Genomic DNA, 19,659 nt, shown 5'->3' with positions numbered 1-19,659 from the left:
TTTTAAGGAAAAATACATTGTCAAATACAACCAGTTTTTTTTTGTGTGTGTGTTAGATAAGGAGCCATATCCTCTTTGATCCAATATGGAGGCACAATTATAATTTATCAAAGCACATATCCTTTCTCCATAGCCATAATGGAGGTTAGCAAGCAAGTGAAATCTCTCTGGATACTCCACAGGAGTTACTTCCATCAATTTACTGTTCTGTGTCAGGATCACACTTTAAAAATTGCTTTGGGACTCTGTCTCACAGAAACAACAGAAGATAAAAAATTTCTTAATTAAAAAAAAAAAAGAGAAAAGGAAAGGAAATTGGGAGAGGTAAAGGTTTTCACTAAACTGGCCTCAGAAACACCCAGGACAGACTGATGTCATCTCTACAAGAAAGCTGCTTTGAATTGCTCGATTACTTCAGTGTGAAGGATGGAAGGGAGAGTGTGTTCCAGAGCCTGGAACATTAAATCAAGTCGTCCTTAGAAATTAAATCAACACATTCCCATGGTGTTCACTCTCTTTACTTCTCCTTCTCCTCATCCTTTGGCATGCTGACCCTTCCCACCCTATTTCTCTATTTTTCCCTTTTGTAATGACAAAATGGAATGTAAAATACTCAACAGCCCAAAGGGCAGTGACCTTTCTTGATGAGCCTCTAGCCACTCGGCCACACACCCTACTGAGTCTTGAAAGTAATGCATTCTTCTGAGATGGATTAACTCCCTGATGGGTGGAGCACATTTTCTTCTAGCTGGTGGCTTTGCTTCCCTTTCTTCAGTGCCTATGACTTAACCCATCCTTTCCTCTTGGGACAGATTACAAACACAGCTCTCCTCTTGTGTCTTCCTGGGAAGCACCCTTTCTTCTTTGAGCACTATGACTTTTGTATAAACATTTTCCATGGGCCACAACACTTCCTCTCTTATGAAAAAGGACTTGTGCCCAATCTAGACCTTGCGATCTACAATGGTGGGATTCTAGGCAGAATTTCCCACAAGGTTTGGTTAATAGTTAGCAATTAACAGTAAGAGGAACATTTGGAAAGGAATTCAGAGAAGGGTTATAGGAAAGTGAGCTTCCAGGGCCGTCAGGAACAAAGCCATCATCCACTGTGTGCCTTAGCGTCTCCCCAAAACACACAAAGGAAAGCAAATGACAAACAAAAATAACCACAGTGACAAGGCTGGCCATTTTGGAACCCATTTATATTGTATTTCTTCACCCAGCCCAAACAAGCCCCAGGGAGTACATCAGACCTTCTGAACATTCATAGCTTCCTTAGGCCAACTGTAGGTGTCTAGTGTGAAGGAGTCATAGTCTGGAGTGTAGATCAGAGATCTTACAAAAGCCTCCTTGTCCTTGGGCTCTGGATAGTAGGAGGCCAGTTTGTGTTTATACGCATAGTCGAGGACCTAGGAAAAACATGTTTGGATGAGAATCTAGATCTAAGAGAAAACCTGCCTTAAAATCCCCTTACTTGGCAGCCAGGGGCAAAGGAACAGCCCCTAAAGGACCAGTCATGCTCCTCTTAACACCACTGGAAAGGGAGGATTAAAACTTTCTTCATAGATAGTACTTGCTTCTTTTCCCAAGGGGCTAGTAGTCCCCCTCTCCCAGAGCTCTGGAGATGGATTCATACCCAGTGCCTGGACCAAGGTCAAAGAGGCCCAGCCTATTAGGTCTGCTTCTAATTCCCTGTGGGTGTCGAGCCAATGATAGACTTGATGAGTACTTCGCTTACTGCTTGCTAAGCAAAGTCATGATCACCTTCTTCTAGAGTGATAGGAATATAATGAGTAACAGTCACCCAGAACCCATTCCCATGTAAGTTCATGTGGCTGAATTCGATGATCATCTTGTGAACAAATAGTCCCCAGTGAAGGAAGTGGACTCTGGGTGAGCTGGACTGGGACCTGGATTGTTGGACTTCATAGTTGCTTCTTAAGGGCACCTGCTCTGGACAACTCATAGGAACTATGTGTTGCTGTGCAGTGCACTTTCTGAAGTTATTTGTTATTCTTACAGAAAAAAAAAATACACTAATGGAAAGGATATCATGTACTTATTATCCAGCTTGGATAATTATTGTTTGAAATTGGTCTTTATTGCATTATGTTTTCTTTGAAAACCCATTATTTTTGCATAATCTCATAGTCTGGAATATTCTGTGAACCTGATCACCTCATCACCCCTTAAAGAGAGAGAAAGGGGGAAAATAAGTATCTACTTTGGCCAGCAGGAGCTTTTAATCTCCAGAGTTTTGGGAGGGAGGAATTACTGGCTTCTATAGAAAAGCAGCCAAGGCTGAGGGAAATGAAACTACTGGGCCATAATTACTCCTCTGCTGATTGCTAGAGTGGGGACTCCAAACCCTGAATCCTTTCCATGATGCTGTGCAAGCTAACCTTTCCCATAAATGAATGATTATGATTCATTAAAAAAAAAAATCCACCCACATTCTGGTTCACAAGATCGTGGCCTCTAATGACCTTCCTTCCTGATGTTTGTTGGGGAATGTGGGAGCTTTCCTAGAATTGGTCTGGGTGGTTGTTTGGGGTGGGACTCAGGCTGTTGAGCAGGCAAGAGTTTGTCACCCAGGCTGTGGGTTGCATGCAGCAAGGCTCAAGGAACTCAGATTTCCATGGTTGCCTAGCCCTCCTGAAGTCATAAGAAGAGGTGGAGCCTTACTATGCATATTAGAAGGTAGAGTAGGATGCCCCTTACTTTGACTGCAATTCTCAGAGACACATCTCGGATGGTGCTGAGTGGTGGGTACAGTCTCCCCTGGGACAGGTGTTGCTCAGAGACTTCTTGGGCAATATGCTAGAGAGAGAAGGGGGGGGGGAGAAGAGAGAGAGAGAGACAGAGAGACACAGAGAGAGAGACAGAGAGATTCTTTACAGAACAAATCCATCTCATTATCCCAAAGCCCAAAGCTTGTCCAGGTACCTGTGCCATGCATAGCCCTAAGGAAGCTTAATGCTTAGGCTTAAACAAAACTCATTCTTTCTGTACTAAGCCTGGCTGAAGTTTAAAACTGCATGAGGTTCCATGAATTCTAGAAGGAAATCACCAAGACCAACATGAATAAACTTGTGACCAGCAAACAAAGACTCTGTCCTCTGGTTGCTCACAGCCTGTTACACAGGAGTCTCTGGGCCCCTCACTTACTTCTTGGGTCCTACCTCCCCCGCCCCATCCTTGGTATCATCCTGGGTGGCCATCTAAGCAAAAACATTTCTCTGTTCATGGTTCTATGAGCTTTTCTTTCCAGCTTTGTTTCTGGTCTGATGCCAGGGTTGGGGGTGAGTGTGTAGGAGACAAGAGGGGATGAATCCAGGGGTCTCTGAGCTTAAAGCCCTGGTGTTGATCCACCAACCCTATTAGAAGCATCCAAGGAAGAAAAGCAGCAGTACCTCTGCCGTCAGGAGGAAGATTTCATCTGGGATGTGTCGGATCCCACCAGCGATGACACCCAGTGCTACCCCAGGAAACACGTAGGCATTGTTTCCCTGTCCAGGAATGAATGTCCTGCCATCTTCCAGAGTCACACTCTTAAAAGGACTTCCACTGGCAAAGATTGCTCGGCCCTGGATGTAGGAAGAAAAGCAGAGTTGGAGCTTGGGGACAGGCTTAGAGCACTCATGGTAGTCTATTCTTATCTCTTAAACATTGGGCCCATCCTCACCCTCCCCTAAGTGCCCAGAATAGTAAGAACTTGGTAAATACTCTAAAGATAGTTCATTTATTTGACCAGAAGGCTAAGCCTCGCCTCCCTGAGTTACTGACAGTGGAGGTCATGGTGCCTCTTCCCCAACATCTGGGAGGGCTAACACGAGGTAGTTGCCTAGAGAATCTAGAAGCCATGGGTTCTGGACAAAGCTCTGCTGTCTGGGGGGACCTGGAGCAGTCCAGTACCATGGGAAGAGCTTCGGTTTTGGAGTTAGATCTAGGTTGTAGGGCCAGCTCTATTCTCCATTAGCTTGATGATCTTGGGAAAGTTGACTCATCTTTCTAAACCTCAGCTTGCTCATGATGATGGAGCACTGTTTGTCACCCTTCGAGGGTTGCCGGTAGTAACTGCTACTACTCTCTCTCAGCTGGTGGGAGGAAGGACTCCCCGCTGACCTCGGTGACCCGGTAGCACTTCTCAGCTGTGCACTCAGCCTTGCTGGTGGGGTTGCTCAGGGCAAAGATGATAGGGCGCTCATGGAAGGAGGCCATGTCCCTCAGAATCTGCTCCGTGAAGGCTCCTGCGATGGCAGCGACACCTACAGGGAAAAGGGTGGTAGCAGGCAATGCCTACTCTGTATGAACGTCCCATCTCTCTCCTCGTGGCACTGGTGAGGGAACTGGGTACCCCGTGACAGACTTGGGGGTCTCGGGGAGAGAATCCGCTCTAGGGGCTGTGGGTGCAGAAAGGAAAAGAGTCCTGTTGCTTGAGCTAGCTAAGACCTCTTGCTCATTCCAGGGAGACCACTGGTCCGTTTCAGGTCTCTGGTCTTGAAGGTGCACCTGGAAGGCATTCCTGAATGTTGTTGTTGAGGGCAGAGTGTTCCTCGAGTACAGGGACAGGTGCCAGGGCTCCAGTTTTGGCGTGGAAGGAGTGTTCATCTCCATGCGAGAGAGCAACACTGTGCTTCCCCACTGTATTACATATATCATTCTGTGTCAACAAGAATGGGCCCAACTCTGGTCCCTCATTTCTATGATTTCTGTACAGCAGTCACTCAATAAAAGTTTATGGTATTGAACCAGACTTGGAATAGGGGAATCAGCTGTGCTTCCATAGGTTGTTTATGACTCTTCCCCGAGTCTCAGACTATCCATCTGCAAGTCAAGAGGGTGAGCTGGGCTTTGTGGTAGGTCCCCTTCTTCTCCCTACCTATAATTGCCGTGGGCTTCACCAGCCTCACAACCTCCTCCAGGGAGTTGACTTCAGGATGGTCTTGGGCAAACATCTCCTTCTCATGGTTCAGGTGGCTCCTACCCTGTAGGAAAAGAAGGAAGATAAAGTAGCTGTGGTGTTGAGGGCCTATTGAGCAGGGCCTTAGTATATTAGGATTCTGACAGTGTTTCTGACTGAGCCTCATGTTTTGATCTGAGCCTTCAGAATAGTGAGGCCCAGACCCTTTATCCCATTAGAACCTAAGGCGGACTCTAAGGGAATGTATACACGTTTTTTTTCTTTTTCGTTCTTTCTTTTTTTAAAATATATGTTTATTTTAATTGTGTAGGTATTTTGCCTGCTTGTATTTGTGCTCCACAGGCATGCAGTGTCTGTAGAGGCTAATGAGGGCACCAGGTCCTATGTAACTGAAGTTACAAACAATTGTTAGCCACCATGTGTTTGCTGGGAATCAAATCAAATCTGGGTCCCCTGAAAGAGCAAACAAGGGTTTTTAACCCCTGAACCATCTCCCGAGCCTCACAGAAGAAGAATCAATAAATCATCTCTTATTTTTATGTTATTTTTAGGTGTTGGGGGTCATGGATAACTGAGCCAAGATAGAAAGACTCTTAGGAAATTCCTTAGCCTCACTGAACCCCCTGGTCCCAAGAAGTGCCATCTACAGGACTGCAGAAAGACAGGGCCTTGACACTTTCAGTGCCTGAGAGCTAATGTGAGTGAATTTAATAGGATCCACTAGTCTTCCTGTGAGCCTCAGTAAGCTGGAGGACAGGTTGGTCATGCCAGCTGCACCTGAGAAGCTCTAGATTTCTTTCCATCTCTTCCCACAGAAGCCCAGGGGTGACAGGTTGCCACAAGTGCTGGGAAATGAGTGTAGTCATTTCTGACGGCTCCAGATGGCCTCAGGGTGCCAGAGGGATGATGTCAAGCCTACAGCTCCTTGATGAGAAGTCGGCTCAATAGGGTGAACAAAATGACGCTGGAAAATGCACCAGTGAACAAAAGGGGTCACCAGTGTCTGAATGATGGGGGGATGGGAGGATGTATCACCAGGCCTACATCCCTTTCAACAGTGGTCTGGCTGTGCAAAGTTGTAGAAAAGAGTGAGTCTGGGTCTTTCGGAGGACTATGATTCAATATAGGTGAGATAAACTCAAGGCAGGAAGGGGTATTCAGGTATACATACTGCACCCCCCCACAATACACACACACACACACACACACACACACACACACACACACACACACGCCATCAAAACTTTTGGACAACAGCAATTAAAGCTTTTTGCTTCCCATCCTCTCTAATCATTCTGTCTCTTGGAAAACACTTTCTCTTTCTTTCTTTCTTTCTTTCTTTCTTTCTTTCTTTCTTTCTTTCTTTCTTTCTTTCTTTCTTTCTTTCTTCCTTCCTTCCTTCCTTCCTTCCTTCCTTCCTTCCTTCCTTCCTTCCTTCCTTCCTTTCATTTCTCTGTGTAGCCCTGGCTGTCCTGGAACTTGCTCGGTAGACCAGGCTGTCCTCAAACTCAGACATCCACCTGTCTCTGCCTCCCCATGCTGGGATTAAAAGCATGCACCACCATGCCTGGATGAAAAACTCTTTCAGCTTAGTTCTTGGCAGCTCTAGGTGCCGGGAGACCTCTAGTTTTTCAGACCTGAACAGTACCTTGACAATCAGACCCCTGGAGTCCACCATCCAGATCTTCTTTACGGCTTCTGCCTTGGGTACGCCTTCCTTTTCCAGGGCCATGACAAGGAGGTGGGCAATGCCCATGGCAGCCTGCGGAGCGGCATAAGGATGATATTTAAACTCGAGGCACACAGTTATTCAGCACATACCAGATGTTTCACCAAAATGAGCCCTTCTTCTTTTCCTTAGTCCTAGAAATCTGAGGAAGCCCAGTTAAATCCTCACTTGGAGAAACTCGAACACTGAGACTCAAGAAACTGCAGTGATCAGAATATACTCATGCTGTGTCCTCTAGTGGGATCCAGACCACCTCTGAATACTACCATGAATACGACCCCACCCATTCTTATTCTTCTCAGAACAACCACCTTCCTCCTGATGGTACTTACCTCACCTGCACCCTGGAAAACAAACACGTGATTGGAGAGCCTGTTCTTGGTGATTCTCAGAGCAGCCAGGATCCCTGCCACAGCTACAGAGGCTGTGCCTGCAACAGAGTGGACCGTATCAACCTGTGGCTTCTAGCCCTCAATCCCCAAATAAAGACTTGGCAGAGTTCCCAACATCGAGGACCTGAAGGGGAAGAAGCAACTTTTCTTAACTCGTAAAGAAATCCTCTCTGCCAGGTAGCGGTGGTACACACCCTTGATCCCAGCACTCAGGAGACAGAGGCAGGTGGCTTTCTGAGTTCAAGGGCAGTCTGGACTACAGAGTGAGTTTCAGGACAGCCAGAGCTACATAGAGAAACCCTGCCTTAAAAACCACCCCCCCCCAAACAAACAAACAGCCCTCCCCCAACAAAACAAAAACAAGCAAGCAAACAAACAAAAAACTAAAGAAATAGTATCTGCAGGAATGAGGGATTCAGGGCAAATTGATTTTATCTTCTCCCTTCTATTGCAAATAACTGTTTGTGAAACAGTCCCTGGAATTATTACTTGTTGGTGGGAGACAACCAGCTAGCCAGGTGCTGCTATTGCTATTATGATGTGGATATTTGATCACACTATGAACTGAGAGTTTGCGTTTGCATTAATTAAATAAAACCAACCTTGGGTCAGGAGGCAGAGCCAACAACTACTTGACAGAAAGTAATCATAGAGAGTCAAAGGGAGTCTGAAACACAGATAGAGAGATGCACAGGACATTGTAGGGAGGGACTTTGAGTGTGGCAGTCTTTTGAGTTTGGCTGAGCTGAAGGACACTCTCTTTCTGAGACGCAGGCAAAGAGGGAAGGCCAGCTAGTTGCTCTTCCACCTCTGAGCTCCAAGGTTTTCACCCCAGGCTCTGACTCCCAAGTCTTTATTGGTGAATAGAACAATAGAGATTTAGTTAAAAACTGTATTTGGTGGCAGCTGCAGGAGGTGGATCCAGCAGGATTTAAAAGTCCCACCAGGCCACTACCAGAGAAGTGGGCCAGTAACTGCAGAGGCGTAATGACTGGCTGAAACAGCAGGAGATTCAGGTACAGCTCCTGTGCTGGCAGAAAAAACAACACTGTTATCAACAAATGAAGCCACAGGATAGATGTCATTAATAGATGCGAAAGAAAGAAAAAAAGAAAGAGAGAGAGAGAGAGAGAGAGAGAGAGAGAGAGAGAGAGAGAGAAAGAAAAGAAAAGAAAAGAAAAGAAAAGAAAAGAAAGGAAAAGAAAAGAAAAGAAAAGAAAAAGAAAAAGAAGTGTGGGGGAGTGGATGAAATTCTGAGTGAATGTGTATTGCTGACATGGGCACAGTCATGTCAAGAACCCCAATACCTTAGATCCATGGGAATGGGCAAAGCCTTCACCTAGTCTGTGTGGGAATATTGAGAGTGTACAGAAAGCATCTACTGAAGTTTCCTCCTCCAGATGTTTACAGCCTGAGACTCCTCCCTATAGAGACCTCCCACAGAGACTAGCCAAACCCTCCTCCTGTGCTGTATATAATAAGCACCCATTCACTGTGTAGTGCTGGTGCCCTCCATCAGAGTGAGAGCATGGTCCACCCAATCCCAGCTTCTCTATATACATGTCTGTTGTCATTCCTTAGTGTCTGTCACTCCTTCATTCCTGTTGTCATCCCAGTCAGGTTTCCCTGACCAAGTCAAGAAGGACATGACACCCACAGGATTATTCATTTAAGGGATAAAGACATTTAAAAATAAGACATGATGGGACCATGAGACACCAAGTGATTGCATATCATGAGCTGCCCATCTTACCCACCTCATCATAAGACTGTACAAGGTAATAATAGGTAACCCATGATCTGATTGAGCAAACAACACATTGTGCCCATTCACAGCCACAACACATGGGCCTCTCACAGTTCCACCAGATAACACACTCACAGAATTTATGCTTCCTGTGACTTCAAGTTCGTGCCCCGCCTGGTTAGAGGCCTTAACTCCCAAGAGAGAAAAACTTCCATTAAGAATCATAACAGGCTTCTATTGAACCCGGGATTGAGACCACCACCTGTGATTTTCTCTGCACGGACTGTGGGGTTTGATCCTGATAACTGAGTGGGAAATCACTACCAGGAAGGAAGATGGCTGGAGCTGGGGCATCCTCTGGGGGAACTGATATTTCCATGCTTCTTAGTAAATATTAACGGGTATGTCAACCAAAGATAGGCAGGGCTTTTGATGATATGCAGGGAGAGGCCACCTTCCTGGGTAAAGAACCCTGGCCAGATAAAGTCCTGTCTGAGGACAAGAAAACAGGAATAGTTGAAGAAGAAACTTAGGAGCACCAGTAACATTATATGAAAGGAAAAGTATCAGCACAGGACCCACAAGACCAAGTTCTCAGGGCAAGATTTAGTTGCCCCAGAGGGACAGAGGTCAGGGAATAAGAGACAAAGACAGGAGGTAGAGGATGAGTGAGAAGGGGAAGGGAACAAGAGAAAGGGGGCTGGGGTATGTGTCCAGGAGGGACAAAGGACTGCCTCTGGATAGAGAGGAGACAGACGTGGCGCATAGGAAAGTCACTGTTTATAAAAGTAAAATGAGGTGTTTAATTTTAATTGGGCTTGTTAACTAGGTGAACTAAAAGGGGCTTTTTGACTCCTGGACTTCAATACTTTGATAGCTGGACATTGGTAATCAGCCTCAGGAGGAGGAAGTGGCCAAATAAGGAAACAGACCTTGGTGGCTAGCTTTAGGAGTGTAATCTAACAGGTTTTAGTAAGGCAGAGGGAATGGGGGAGAAGACCAAAGCCTCCTAGAGCCATGATTGCTATGCTCGAGCTGGCCAGAGTCCCTTCATTATGACTGGCTAAAGCCAGCAAGCGGCCATGCATACTTCTTTATTGGTTAGATCACAATAGATAATGGATGGCGTTGGCTAATTCCTTCTCCCTTCTTTTTCCCTTACTCATTTTTATAAATTTTTGGAAGTTAATACTATACTTCAGTCTTGGAGTAGCAGAGTTTTCAACAGTGACTGGGTTTGAAGAGCAAGTGAATTCTTCCTTGCTATGGTTAGTGTAACTTTCTCACAGATAAAAATCATGACGTGTCTCTTCTTATTTTGGGGAGAAGGTGAGACTGTCTTCACTTGTTGGAGATAGTTCTCTTTTGTTAGAGTTTCTCTTACCATCTGGGAGTACAAAGGCGTGGAATTATGGGCAAGGATGCTGAGTGGGCAAGAGGATGGACTCTACCAGTTAACACGGACTTTCTGAGCTCCAATTAACTGAAGCACAAACCACCCACTGGCTCTCCGATGGGATCAGCCAATTTCCGGCATTGCCTCAGGCTTGTAGAATCACAGGTAAATTGTAGATATTTAGTAAGATTTGAATTTTAGATAAAAATAATTCCAGATGGGTTTATCTTCTGAAACATTAGTATAGTTTTAAAAAGTATTATTTATTTGAAATTGGAATTTAAAAGGTCCAGAGCTCTGGTTTTGCTGTCAGACAACCCCAGACGGGATTCTTCACTTCGCAGCGTTGTCAACCCCTTCTGCAGTTCATCCATCATTTAGCTCACAGCACGCCTATCGGCACCAGCCAGCTGCCGCCTCTTCTCTTCTGTTCTTCAGCCTCAGGGGGTGGGGGCCGAGGCTTATTGTTTCTTTTCTGCATTTCAACGCTCTAATACACAATGAACACTTTTGATATTGAGTGTTCTCTGTCCAGGTCTCTGGTCCAGACCCTGACTGAGGGCTCACAACAAAACTGAAATCGCAATGTCAATATTAATGAGGTCACAGGAAAGGAAATTAAAAGTGGCACTGTTTATGGTTTGCTTCATTTTCACCAGTTAGAAAACAAAAAACGATGCAATTTATGGCTGCTGATAGGGCAATGGGAGGTTCTTTGCAATTTAAAGAGCAACTTTTTTTTTTTTTTTATTAATTAGAAAACGGTTTCCTCATATAAATCCAGGGCATAAAATGCTTTTATGTTTTTGTCCCTTGACCTTATAATTCTACCTTTGGAAATTGATGTATGGGAAACTCTGAAATACGTGCACTAGAACGTCTGGGACAGTGTTATTTATAAACATAGTGACTGGAAATAATCTAAACATCTAACAAAGGAAAAATGATGGAGTAAATTAGCTAGGACAGTCGTTTAGGAGAATATTTTCAACCATTAAAAATGGCCACTATGGGGCTGAGCAGGCGGCGCAGTCTGGAAAGTGCTTGCTACTCAAGCATGAGACCTGACTTTGGGGCCTCAGCACCCGTGTGCGAGCTGGGTTTGGTGATAGGTATCTGTCACCACAGATCGGAGTCAGGACACAGTATCGGGCTGGAGAGATGGCTCAGTGGTTAAGAGTACTGACTGCTCTTCCAAAGGTCCTGAGTTCAGTTCCCAGCAACCGCATGGTGGCTCACAACCACCTGTAATGAGATCTGGTGCCCTCTTCTGGTCTGCAGGGTCACATGCAGGCAGAACACTGTATACATAATAAATATATCTTAAAAAAAAAAAAAAAGAATGACACAGTATCTCAAAGAATAATGTGGAACATGTTAGAGGAATGGACCCAATGTCAACCTCTGACCTATACACTTGGTACATAGGAGCACATACCTGCATAGACCTCATGCAAACATTTTTATTAAAATTTTTATGAAGATTTCACAGCAACACGGTTAATACTACCAGTAAGTAACTAACATCAGTTATGTATTTCTTTTTCTTTTTTCTTTTTTGTTTTTTGAGATACGTATTTCTAAAGCTCTCTGGAATTTCTGTGTGCTCATTCAGTGCTGACAGGCATTGGGGCGGCATGGCTTGGCTTCTCCCACTGAGGCATCAGTTCTGTCATTTGCAATCAGAGTTTCTGCTCCTTAGAACGCTTTCTGCTTTCAGGGAGGCCGTTTGCAAACCATACACCAGTAGATGGCGCCAAAGATATTTCAAGGTTCATAGACAATCATTGATGCCTTTTCTCTTTTTGGATATCAAATATCCTGTGAGGTTAGAACCTAAGGGTTGAATAACTGAATTTATCTTTGGAATGTAGTGCTGGATGGAGGCTTCTGAATCTGACCTCCTATAATTGTACAGAGGAGGACACTGACCTCTATGGGTGGTGCAGAAGAGAGGGTGGGTTGATCTAGTCAGTGGTCTGGTAGGAAAGCCAGGAAGCCTCGGTGTGGTCTGCAGCACACAGCCTTTCCTGGGTAGCTGGAGGCAGCAGGAACGGCATTATGGGCTTTGTGGGAGAGAACTGTGGGATGAGTGGTAACATGGAAGCTGATGGATGCTAACTTTGGCAGGAGACATCAGTGTTCAGCTGAATGGGGTCAGGATGAAAAACAGTGGGGGGGTTTCACAGAAGAGCTGCACACTGCAATGAACCAACACAAAAGCAACTGCGTTTATTTGTTATGCTTTTGTTGTTGTTGTGTGCTGTGGTGTATGTTTGGTGTGTTTGTGTGTGATGGGGAAATGCATGTGTGGTACATGCATGTAAGGCCAGTGGAGGGTGTCAGGTGTTTTCCTCTGTTGCTCTCCACTGCCTTGGGACAGGAAGTCAGAAGCTCACTGTTTCAGCTAGGCTGGCTCAACAGCAAACCCTCAGGATCTGCCTGTCTCTGATCCTCACCCCCAATGTTGGGGTTAAAGTCAAGAGCAGCCTCACCTGGCTTTTTACATGGGTATTGGGGATTCGAACTCAGGTCTTCAAATTTGCACAGCAAATGAGCCCCCTCCCCCCCCAAGCTCTATCAATTAGTCTTATGGTAAACTTGGCTGTGTGCTACTCTCTTATCAGCCTTTGCCCATTTCATCTTCATAAAAACGCTGTGGGGTGGATATTTTTGTGTTCCCTCAATGGAGGTTTTTAGCCTTTGACTTTCTCTTAGGACAATGAGGCTCAAAGGAAGTAGAAGCAGCCAGGAGAGGTTGAATGGAGTGCTTACCCAGGAACCTCACTTCAACGGATAAAGAAGAATGAAATGTTCTCAAGACCCTGGGAATCTTTTCAGCAGGCCTCCAAACCCTCTGCCTCATTCCACACCCTTTGCCACCCCCACAGAAACCATGGAGGTAATTCGGCTCCTAGCCAAAGCCACCTCCGTGTGCACTTGGACCTCATTCTCATGGACCCGGGAGCTGTGTTCTCCGATTCTGTCCTCTGGTCTTCATCCTCAGTTTCTCCTTCTCTGCAGGGTCATCCCCATCAGTGCATGAACACACTGTAAAACTTTTATTAAAAAAAAAAATGTCTTGCCCTTGGAGACCCAAGCCCACTTCCTACTGCCTTTTATGGTCAAACCTTTCAAAGAGCAGAATGCGACCCCTGCCTCCATTCATTTTTCTCTCTCTGTGGAATCCAGTCTACACAAGCGACCAGCCCACTTCTTGTCGAGGTCCCTGAGCAGCTCCACCTTGCCAAGTCCAGTGGTCAGTTCTCACTTTCCTGTCCTTCAGCCTCTCAGCAGTACTTGGCGCTGCTGCCCATTGCTCCTTGGGGGAACTCCTTCTGAATTTGGCTCCTGGAACTATGTACCCATTGGCTATCCACCCTTCAGCTACTTCTTCATGGTCACCCATCTGGGACCCGCTCTTGAGGCCTCACTCTAGGCGGGCAAGCTATCTTACTTCCAGATCAGAACTCAAGAGCGAAAGCAGTAGTTATTAATTATGAAAAAGGAGCTTGGCAAATCAAGTTATCATCTCTACCACTAACTTCCATTGTTGGGTGAGGTGGGGATTATTAGTTCTTGGGCGGTGTGCCTGGAATTTTAAAATGGAGAGGAGGAAAATTGCTTAGATTTTTGGAGGTAATCACCTCAAGAAGTCTGGGAGTCTAGGGCTGTTGGGAGGACATGGCTCGTGCCCACAAGTGATGTGAACTAGTTGTTCCCATTCGTGATGAAAGATAAACAAACTCTCTTACTTGGTGGGAATGTTCCATAATTACATTTCCTGCAAACAGAGTACTTGAGGCTGTAGGTTTAGGAAATGGCACAAGAGGACAAAGTGGAAATATTCCTTTTAATGGTCACAGTTGACCAAGTCGCAGCAGTTTCTCTGCTAAACAGATTTCGGGAGGAAACGGTGACAGTTAATAACTGGTAGCTGGAAGGACAGGGAGTGGTGGGCTGGGTCAAGGTCTGGCTGAGGTGGCTGTGGAGCCCCGAGTCTCTGAGGGCTGGATGGCTTCTGTTGAGCGAGGCAGACCTTTGCCATGATCCACAGCACTTCCCTTCCCACAGCAGCCAGCCACTGCCTTGATTTACTCTTTCGCGTGTGTGCCTTGAGGGCCGACTTGGGGCCGTTAAAAACACTGGCCGCAGAAAGAGCAACAGAAGAGCTGTTCTCTGGGAGCTGCTGGCATCATTCCACAAGAGTCCTAGTCCTCTTTACAGACCCCAGCGAGGCCTCTGAGGCTGCTTCAACAGTGCTGTGTCATAAGGGACTTCTCCAGAGCCCTGGTGCTCTAGAGCACAGAATATTAAACCATGGGTTGTAACCCCATGTGAGGCGTGTAACTGAGGTAGAGGCTGAGAAAAGCAGCGGCAGTCAAAAGTTTCTGAATGTGCAATAATCACAAATTAATTGGAAGCCAAGTGCATGATAGGTCTGAGGTGATCTGGCAGTGCTCGCCTCTCTTGCATTGTGGGGCTTCTCTGCAGCCCTGGTTCTGGTCATACATCATGTTCACTTAGCACTGCATGTGTAGTCCTAGCATGCGACACCAACCAAGGCTGCCTGAGCTGCCCTGGCTCGGGTTGGAGACTGGTATCTGTTCCACACTGCAGCGTCTCTGCTGTGCCCACCAAGTTTTCTGCTCTTAGAGAAAAATAGGGTTTAATTATGGAAAAAGAAGATATAATATTTTTATATTGTCATTCCTCAGGATATAAATACTAAATTTGTACATCTTTGGGGTTGGTTTGTGTTAGAGTGTTTGAATGTTTTAAAAATTGCTTTTTGAGTTACTGACTCAAGCTTTATAAATCGTTGTTCAATGAATTTGGGCTTGGGAGTAAGACAGAATCTCCAACAATTTCTGACACAGCCCTAGACATGCTTCTGCCATTTTGTACTCCATATTTATATGAAGCAGTGTTCTCAGCACCGACAATTTTAAAATTAAAATGCATCCACTCTGAAAAATGTTGAAGATAGCTTGTATCCTGCAGTATTCATCCATGATTTAATTTTTACTTTTATATTTGATTTTAAAATTAATTGTACCCATACCATTAGCATGAAAACTTGCATTCATCTTTGATAAAAGGTAAAAAATTATAGCCGGGCGGTGGTGGTGCATGCCTTTAATCCCAGCTCTTGGGAGGCAGAGGCAGGAGGATCTCTGTGAGTTCGAGGCCAGCCTGGGCTACCAAGTGAGTTCCAGGAAAGGCGCAAAGCTACACAGAGAAACCCTGTCTTGAAAAACCAAAAAAAAAAAAAAAAAAAAAAAAAAAAAAAAAAAAAATTTATAGGCATACCAAAGAATTGTTTAAAAATAAATTTTGTATCAATTTGATATCAGTAAATGTTTGTTTTGAATACTTATTCTATATTATTTTGGATGCAGGGTCCTGCAAAAGTCTGAGTTTCCTCTAAAAGTTCCTCTGAGGGGTCGAGGGTGGGAAGAGATTAAGAAACCCATTTTCACAGCAGTTCCCAAGGCCAGAGTGGGCCTTTCCTGCAGTAGTGTGGCAGCCCCTGGAGGGATAACTGCCATTTTCTTAGCTTCTCCAGGTCCTTAGCTGCCCGATGGCTGGAAGAAGGTTCCTGAGGAACCGCTTTCAGATCCAGGGTCAGGCTGGGATTGGTCCCAGGAATGAGCAGCCTCAGAACACAGGACAGTGAATAGGAAGGTTGTGGTTGCTGAGGAGAAATGAGATGGAAGTGGGTGGTGAATTTTGTTGTAGGGAGAACAAAGAAAGGCCTGGGACTATGGATGTGTGTGGTGGGCGAGGTGGGAAGTGAATTCTTGGTGGCTTTCCATGACATTGCTGTTTTGTAAACAGGACAAATAAGCTGACAAAATCTTTGGAGCTCAGCCCCTCGTGTCCATCTGTCTGTGCATATGGTGGCATCTGTAGCCAACTGTGTCCACTGAGGTCATCCTTCAGCTGGTGGTTCTGGGGGAACATTCTGCATCGTGGAAAGCCATTGCCCAGTTCTGGGTCATGAGAAGAGTGGGGTCACCTAGGTGCCTGTGGTCTAACCGTGGATGTAGTATCATGTGGGAAGCCACATTTGCGCCTTTAAGCATCAAATAAAATTAGCCAAGAGCAGGAAGAAAGTTCTAGGTGGAAGAATCAGCACATGCCAACTCATGGAACTAGTAGAAAATTCACAGAGCAGTGAGTTCAACGCTGTAAGAATAGGCACTTGTGGGGATTATGGGATGGTTCAGTGGGTAAACGCTCTTATTTTGTAAGCCTAACGACCCAAGTTCAATTCCCCAAACCCACAGTGGAAGGGGAGGATTGACTCCTGCAAGTTGTCCTTTGATCTCCCACGTGCACTATAGTGTGCACACCATCATACACACACATCATACACACACATTTACACACAACAATAAGAAATAAAATAAAATTTAAAAAGGAACAGAGAGGGCGGCCTGGAGAGATGGCTCAGAGCTTAAGAGCACTGGCTGTTCTTCCTGAGTTCAATTCCAAGCACCCACATGGTGGCTCACAACCATCTATGAGACTGGTGCCCTCTCCTGGCCTGCAGGCAGAACACTGTATACATGATAAATATTTTTTTTTTTAAAGGAACAGAGAGCAGGCAGAAAGGTGTAGAAAAGCATGGCGGCCATGTCTCCCTTTTCATCAGGCTTCAGTGCACTGTGCTCACACACTCTTCGAATTTGCATCAATTCTTCCTGCCCAGTGTATGCTCTATAAATATTAGTAATAGGTTCCATGAACTGAGTACTGCTGACGGGCTGTTCCTGTACACACCCCCCCCCCCCCACACACCAGTTAGTGCAACATGGGTCATGCTGGAGATACTTAGCAATGAACTGACATAGGTTTCAACTCACTGGTGTAGGTGCTGGCTTGGGAAGAGCATACAGGCTGCTCTGATATTTGCTGAGTATTAGTCACAGTTGCTAGTTCATTTCAGAGGAAAGGTAAAGAATGCTATGAGAACATATACCATTTGGCTAGAACCACAGAGCAGAAAAATGAGGGTTTGGAGACAGACCCATCTCAGTCCGATGTCTGTTAAATACCCTGGCTCATACACTGAAACTTGAAAGTAAGAAAGTACCAGGCTTAGGGGCATGCACTTCCGTGATCCCAAGCAGTAGGAAGGCAATGGAGGCAGGAGGATCACTTCAAGTTCAAGGCTAGCCTGGGCTGCACAGCAAGACCCTATCTTAAGAACAAACAAACAAACAAACAAACAAACAAAACCAAACACACAAAAATTGTGAAGGGATGGCATAGCATACAAGCATCCTGTCAGGCTATCTGTCCTTGAAGATTTAGAAGGACTAGAGGCAAGGGTAAGTTTGGTAGGGTGCAGTGTGTGCTGGAGTTGATGAGTCAACTGTTTCTTGTCCCCCTGTCACACTATGTGATTAGCTTGCAGGGGAGGTCAGGCCCCAAGGTCACTAGGTCAGCAGCATTCTGTACCTGATTCCTTTCATACAAGCTATCCTTCCCAAGGTCAAAATTAGTCTCTCCCCAACACGACCACCCCACCGCCCTTTCCCTTCCCCGCCTCTCTCTTCTCCCCCAAGAGCAGAGACGTTCTCAGCTGAAACAACAAAAGTCACCTGAGCCTCTCCCTATTCCAAAATTCCTGAAGAGGCTGCCAGCAATGAGTCAGTGCATTGGCAGCCCTGTTCATCAAGAACCAGCCTGGCCTGGGTCAAGGATTCCTGTGAGCCAGAGCTGGGGTGAGGACAGAGGAGACAAACAGAAGGAAGTCTGTCTGTGCTCTGGCTCCAGAGTTCAACCCCGTAGACCCCCTGGGGTCCGATTCAGACAGTACAAATAAGGTGCTTGATGTCACACATAGTGGAGCCCACAGGAAGCTCAGCCTGGGGGCTCTTGAGGACCGTGGTTTCATCTTTTCCTGTCCCACTGAGGGTATGAAGCAGGGCTTAGGCTTAAAGCAGGCATCATGACTCTAGTCTCATTTTCATGAGGGCCACTTGGTTCCAGTCTTTCCAGCATGTGGGTCACAGGCAGATTCCGAGACTATTCCCACATCTTGCTGGGGTGGACTATGCCCGTCCAAGCTTGTGCTTGTGTGGACAGAGAGAAAACAGGGTGATATAGAGACTCAGTGTAGACCTCAAAGCCTCAACTGACCCCACTAGGAGCTCAGCCCAGAACAGGGGTGGAGTGATGAGACACATTTCTTCATCCGCGGGGAGGGTAGTCTGTGGCAGGCAGGGTGTGGGTAAGGGGCTTTCTTTCTGTGGCTGAGGCTCTGCATCAGCTGAGGCAACAAGTCTTCCTAAGAAGGAAGATGTGGCTGGATCGCCATGCCGACCTCTCCACATTTTGATTAGTTACATGGGCACATTTACATATCAGGCTGGGATCCCCACAGGCTGTGATAGAGCGCCTCTCATTCTGGTTCTGTCTCCCAGCTCTTCTCATGAGTTCTAAATTCATGACTTCTGCTTAATTTCTGAGAAAAGAATAGGAAATTTATTTCTCCCCGTCCCCCCCCCACCTTTTTTGTGAGAACCAGAAAACTCTCCAGCGGGCTTTGTCTGGGAGTCAGATAAGACTGAGAACGCAATGAATTTAAACAAATGAATTGATTTAATTTTAAAAATTGATCATGCATATGAAATTATACATACATGCATACATGTCTAACATCTGAGTATGAGCACATGTGAGGTGCATTTGTATGTGAGCATATGTATGACAACCAGGAAATCGAGAGGCTGCAAGGCAGGGACCAGCATGGACATTCTACAGGAATAGGTGTGATGATGAGAATGCTGTTTGTATGTGTGGATATCATGCATCCTCATGCATCCATGTGCCAATCCTTGTGTTGGGAACTGGGGATCAAAAATAAGCAAGCCATGGTTCCTGACTCCAGAAGGTTACCATTTAGTGGGAGACAGAGAATGCAGCAGAATCATCTAGAGTAAAGTGCTTTGGATCTGATGTACCTTCCAAAAGCTCATGTGTTAAAATCTTGGCCCTGGCTGGTAGATCTAGTCATTGAGAGGTGATTGGACCATGAAGGTTCTGATGACTTCACCAGTGTGTCCACTGATGGATTCAGATTTTTAGGGTGTGGTTGGGAAATGATGAGAATTAGGAAGTGGAGCCTGGTTGGAGGAAATGGTTGCCAGGGGCCTGCATTTCAAGGATGGATCTGGTCCTGAGACCCCTTTGCTCTTTTCTCACCTTTTCCTGTTGCTATCAGGCAACTGGCTCTGCCCTAATTCCTGCCATGCCTCTCAGCCTCAATGGACCACAGACTGAAACATCTCCAAAATTGAGCAGCAACAAATCTTGCCTTCTTTAGTCCATGTTTCCCAGGTATTTGTTATAATGATGTAGAACTGACCAAGGTAAGAATAGCTGGAGGAGAGCACCCAGGCGGGTACCCAAATAAGACCATTTCTGGGCAGGTCACCCATTGAGCTGAGTCCTGAA

General features: G+C 45.8%; 1 protein-coding gene across 3 annotated transcripts in view; it reads right to left on the bottom strand.

Annotated features, from left to right (window-relative positions):
- Nucleotides 1-1,185: 1,185 nt before the first annotated feature.
- The window catches only part of Me3 (malic enzyme 3), a 203,086-nt gene continuing 184,612 nt past the window's right edge, over nt 1,186-19,659 (bottom strand). For all 3 annotated transcript variants that reach the window (XM_076546846.1, XM_042279117.2, XM_042279113.2), the window contains 7 exons: nt 6,986-7,083; nt 6,573-6,686; nt 4,883-4,988; nt 4,126-4,268; nt 3,414-3,587; nt 2,722-2,820; nt 1,186-1,409 (listed from right to left, as the gene is read on the bottom strand). In XM_076546846.1, coding sequence (XP_076402961.1) covers nt 1,248-1,409; nt 2,722-2,820; nt 3,414-3,587; nt 4,126-4,268; nt 4,883-4,988; nt 6,573-6,686; nt 6,986-7,083 — 896 coding nt within the window. In that variant the 3' untranslated portion in view covers nt 1,186-1,247. The remainder of the gene's footprint in view (nt 1,410-2,721; nt 2,821-3,413; nt 3,588-4,125; nt 4,269-4,882; nt 4,989-6,572; nt 6,687-6,985; nt 7,084-19,659) is intronic.

The sequence above is a fragment of the Peromyscus maniculatus genome, chromosome 1 (assembly GCF_049852395.1).
Source record: "Peromyscus maniculatus bairdii isolate BWxNUB_F1_BW_parent chromosome 1, HU_Pman_BW_mat_3.1, whole genome shotgun sequence".
NCBI lineage: Eukaryota > Metazoa > Chordata > Mammalia > Rodentia > Cricetidae > Peromyscus > Peromyscus maniculatus.
The sequence above is the reverse complement of the archived record's forward strand: the minus strand, read 5'-3'. Positions and strand labels throughout refer to the sequence as shown.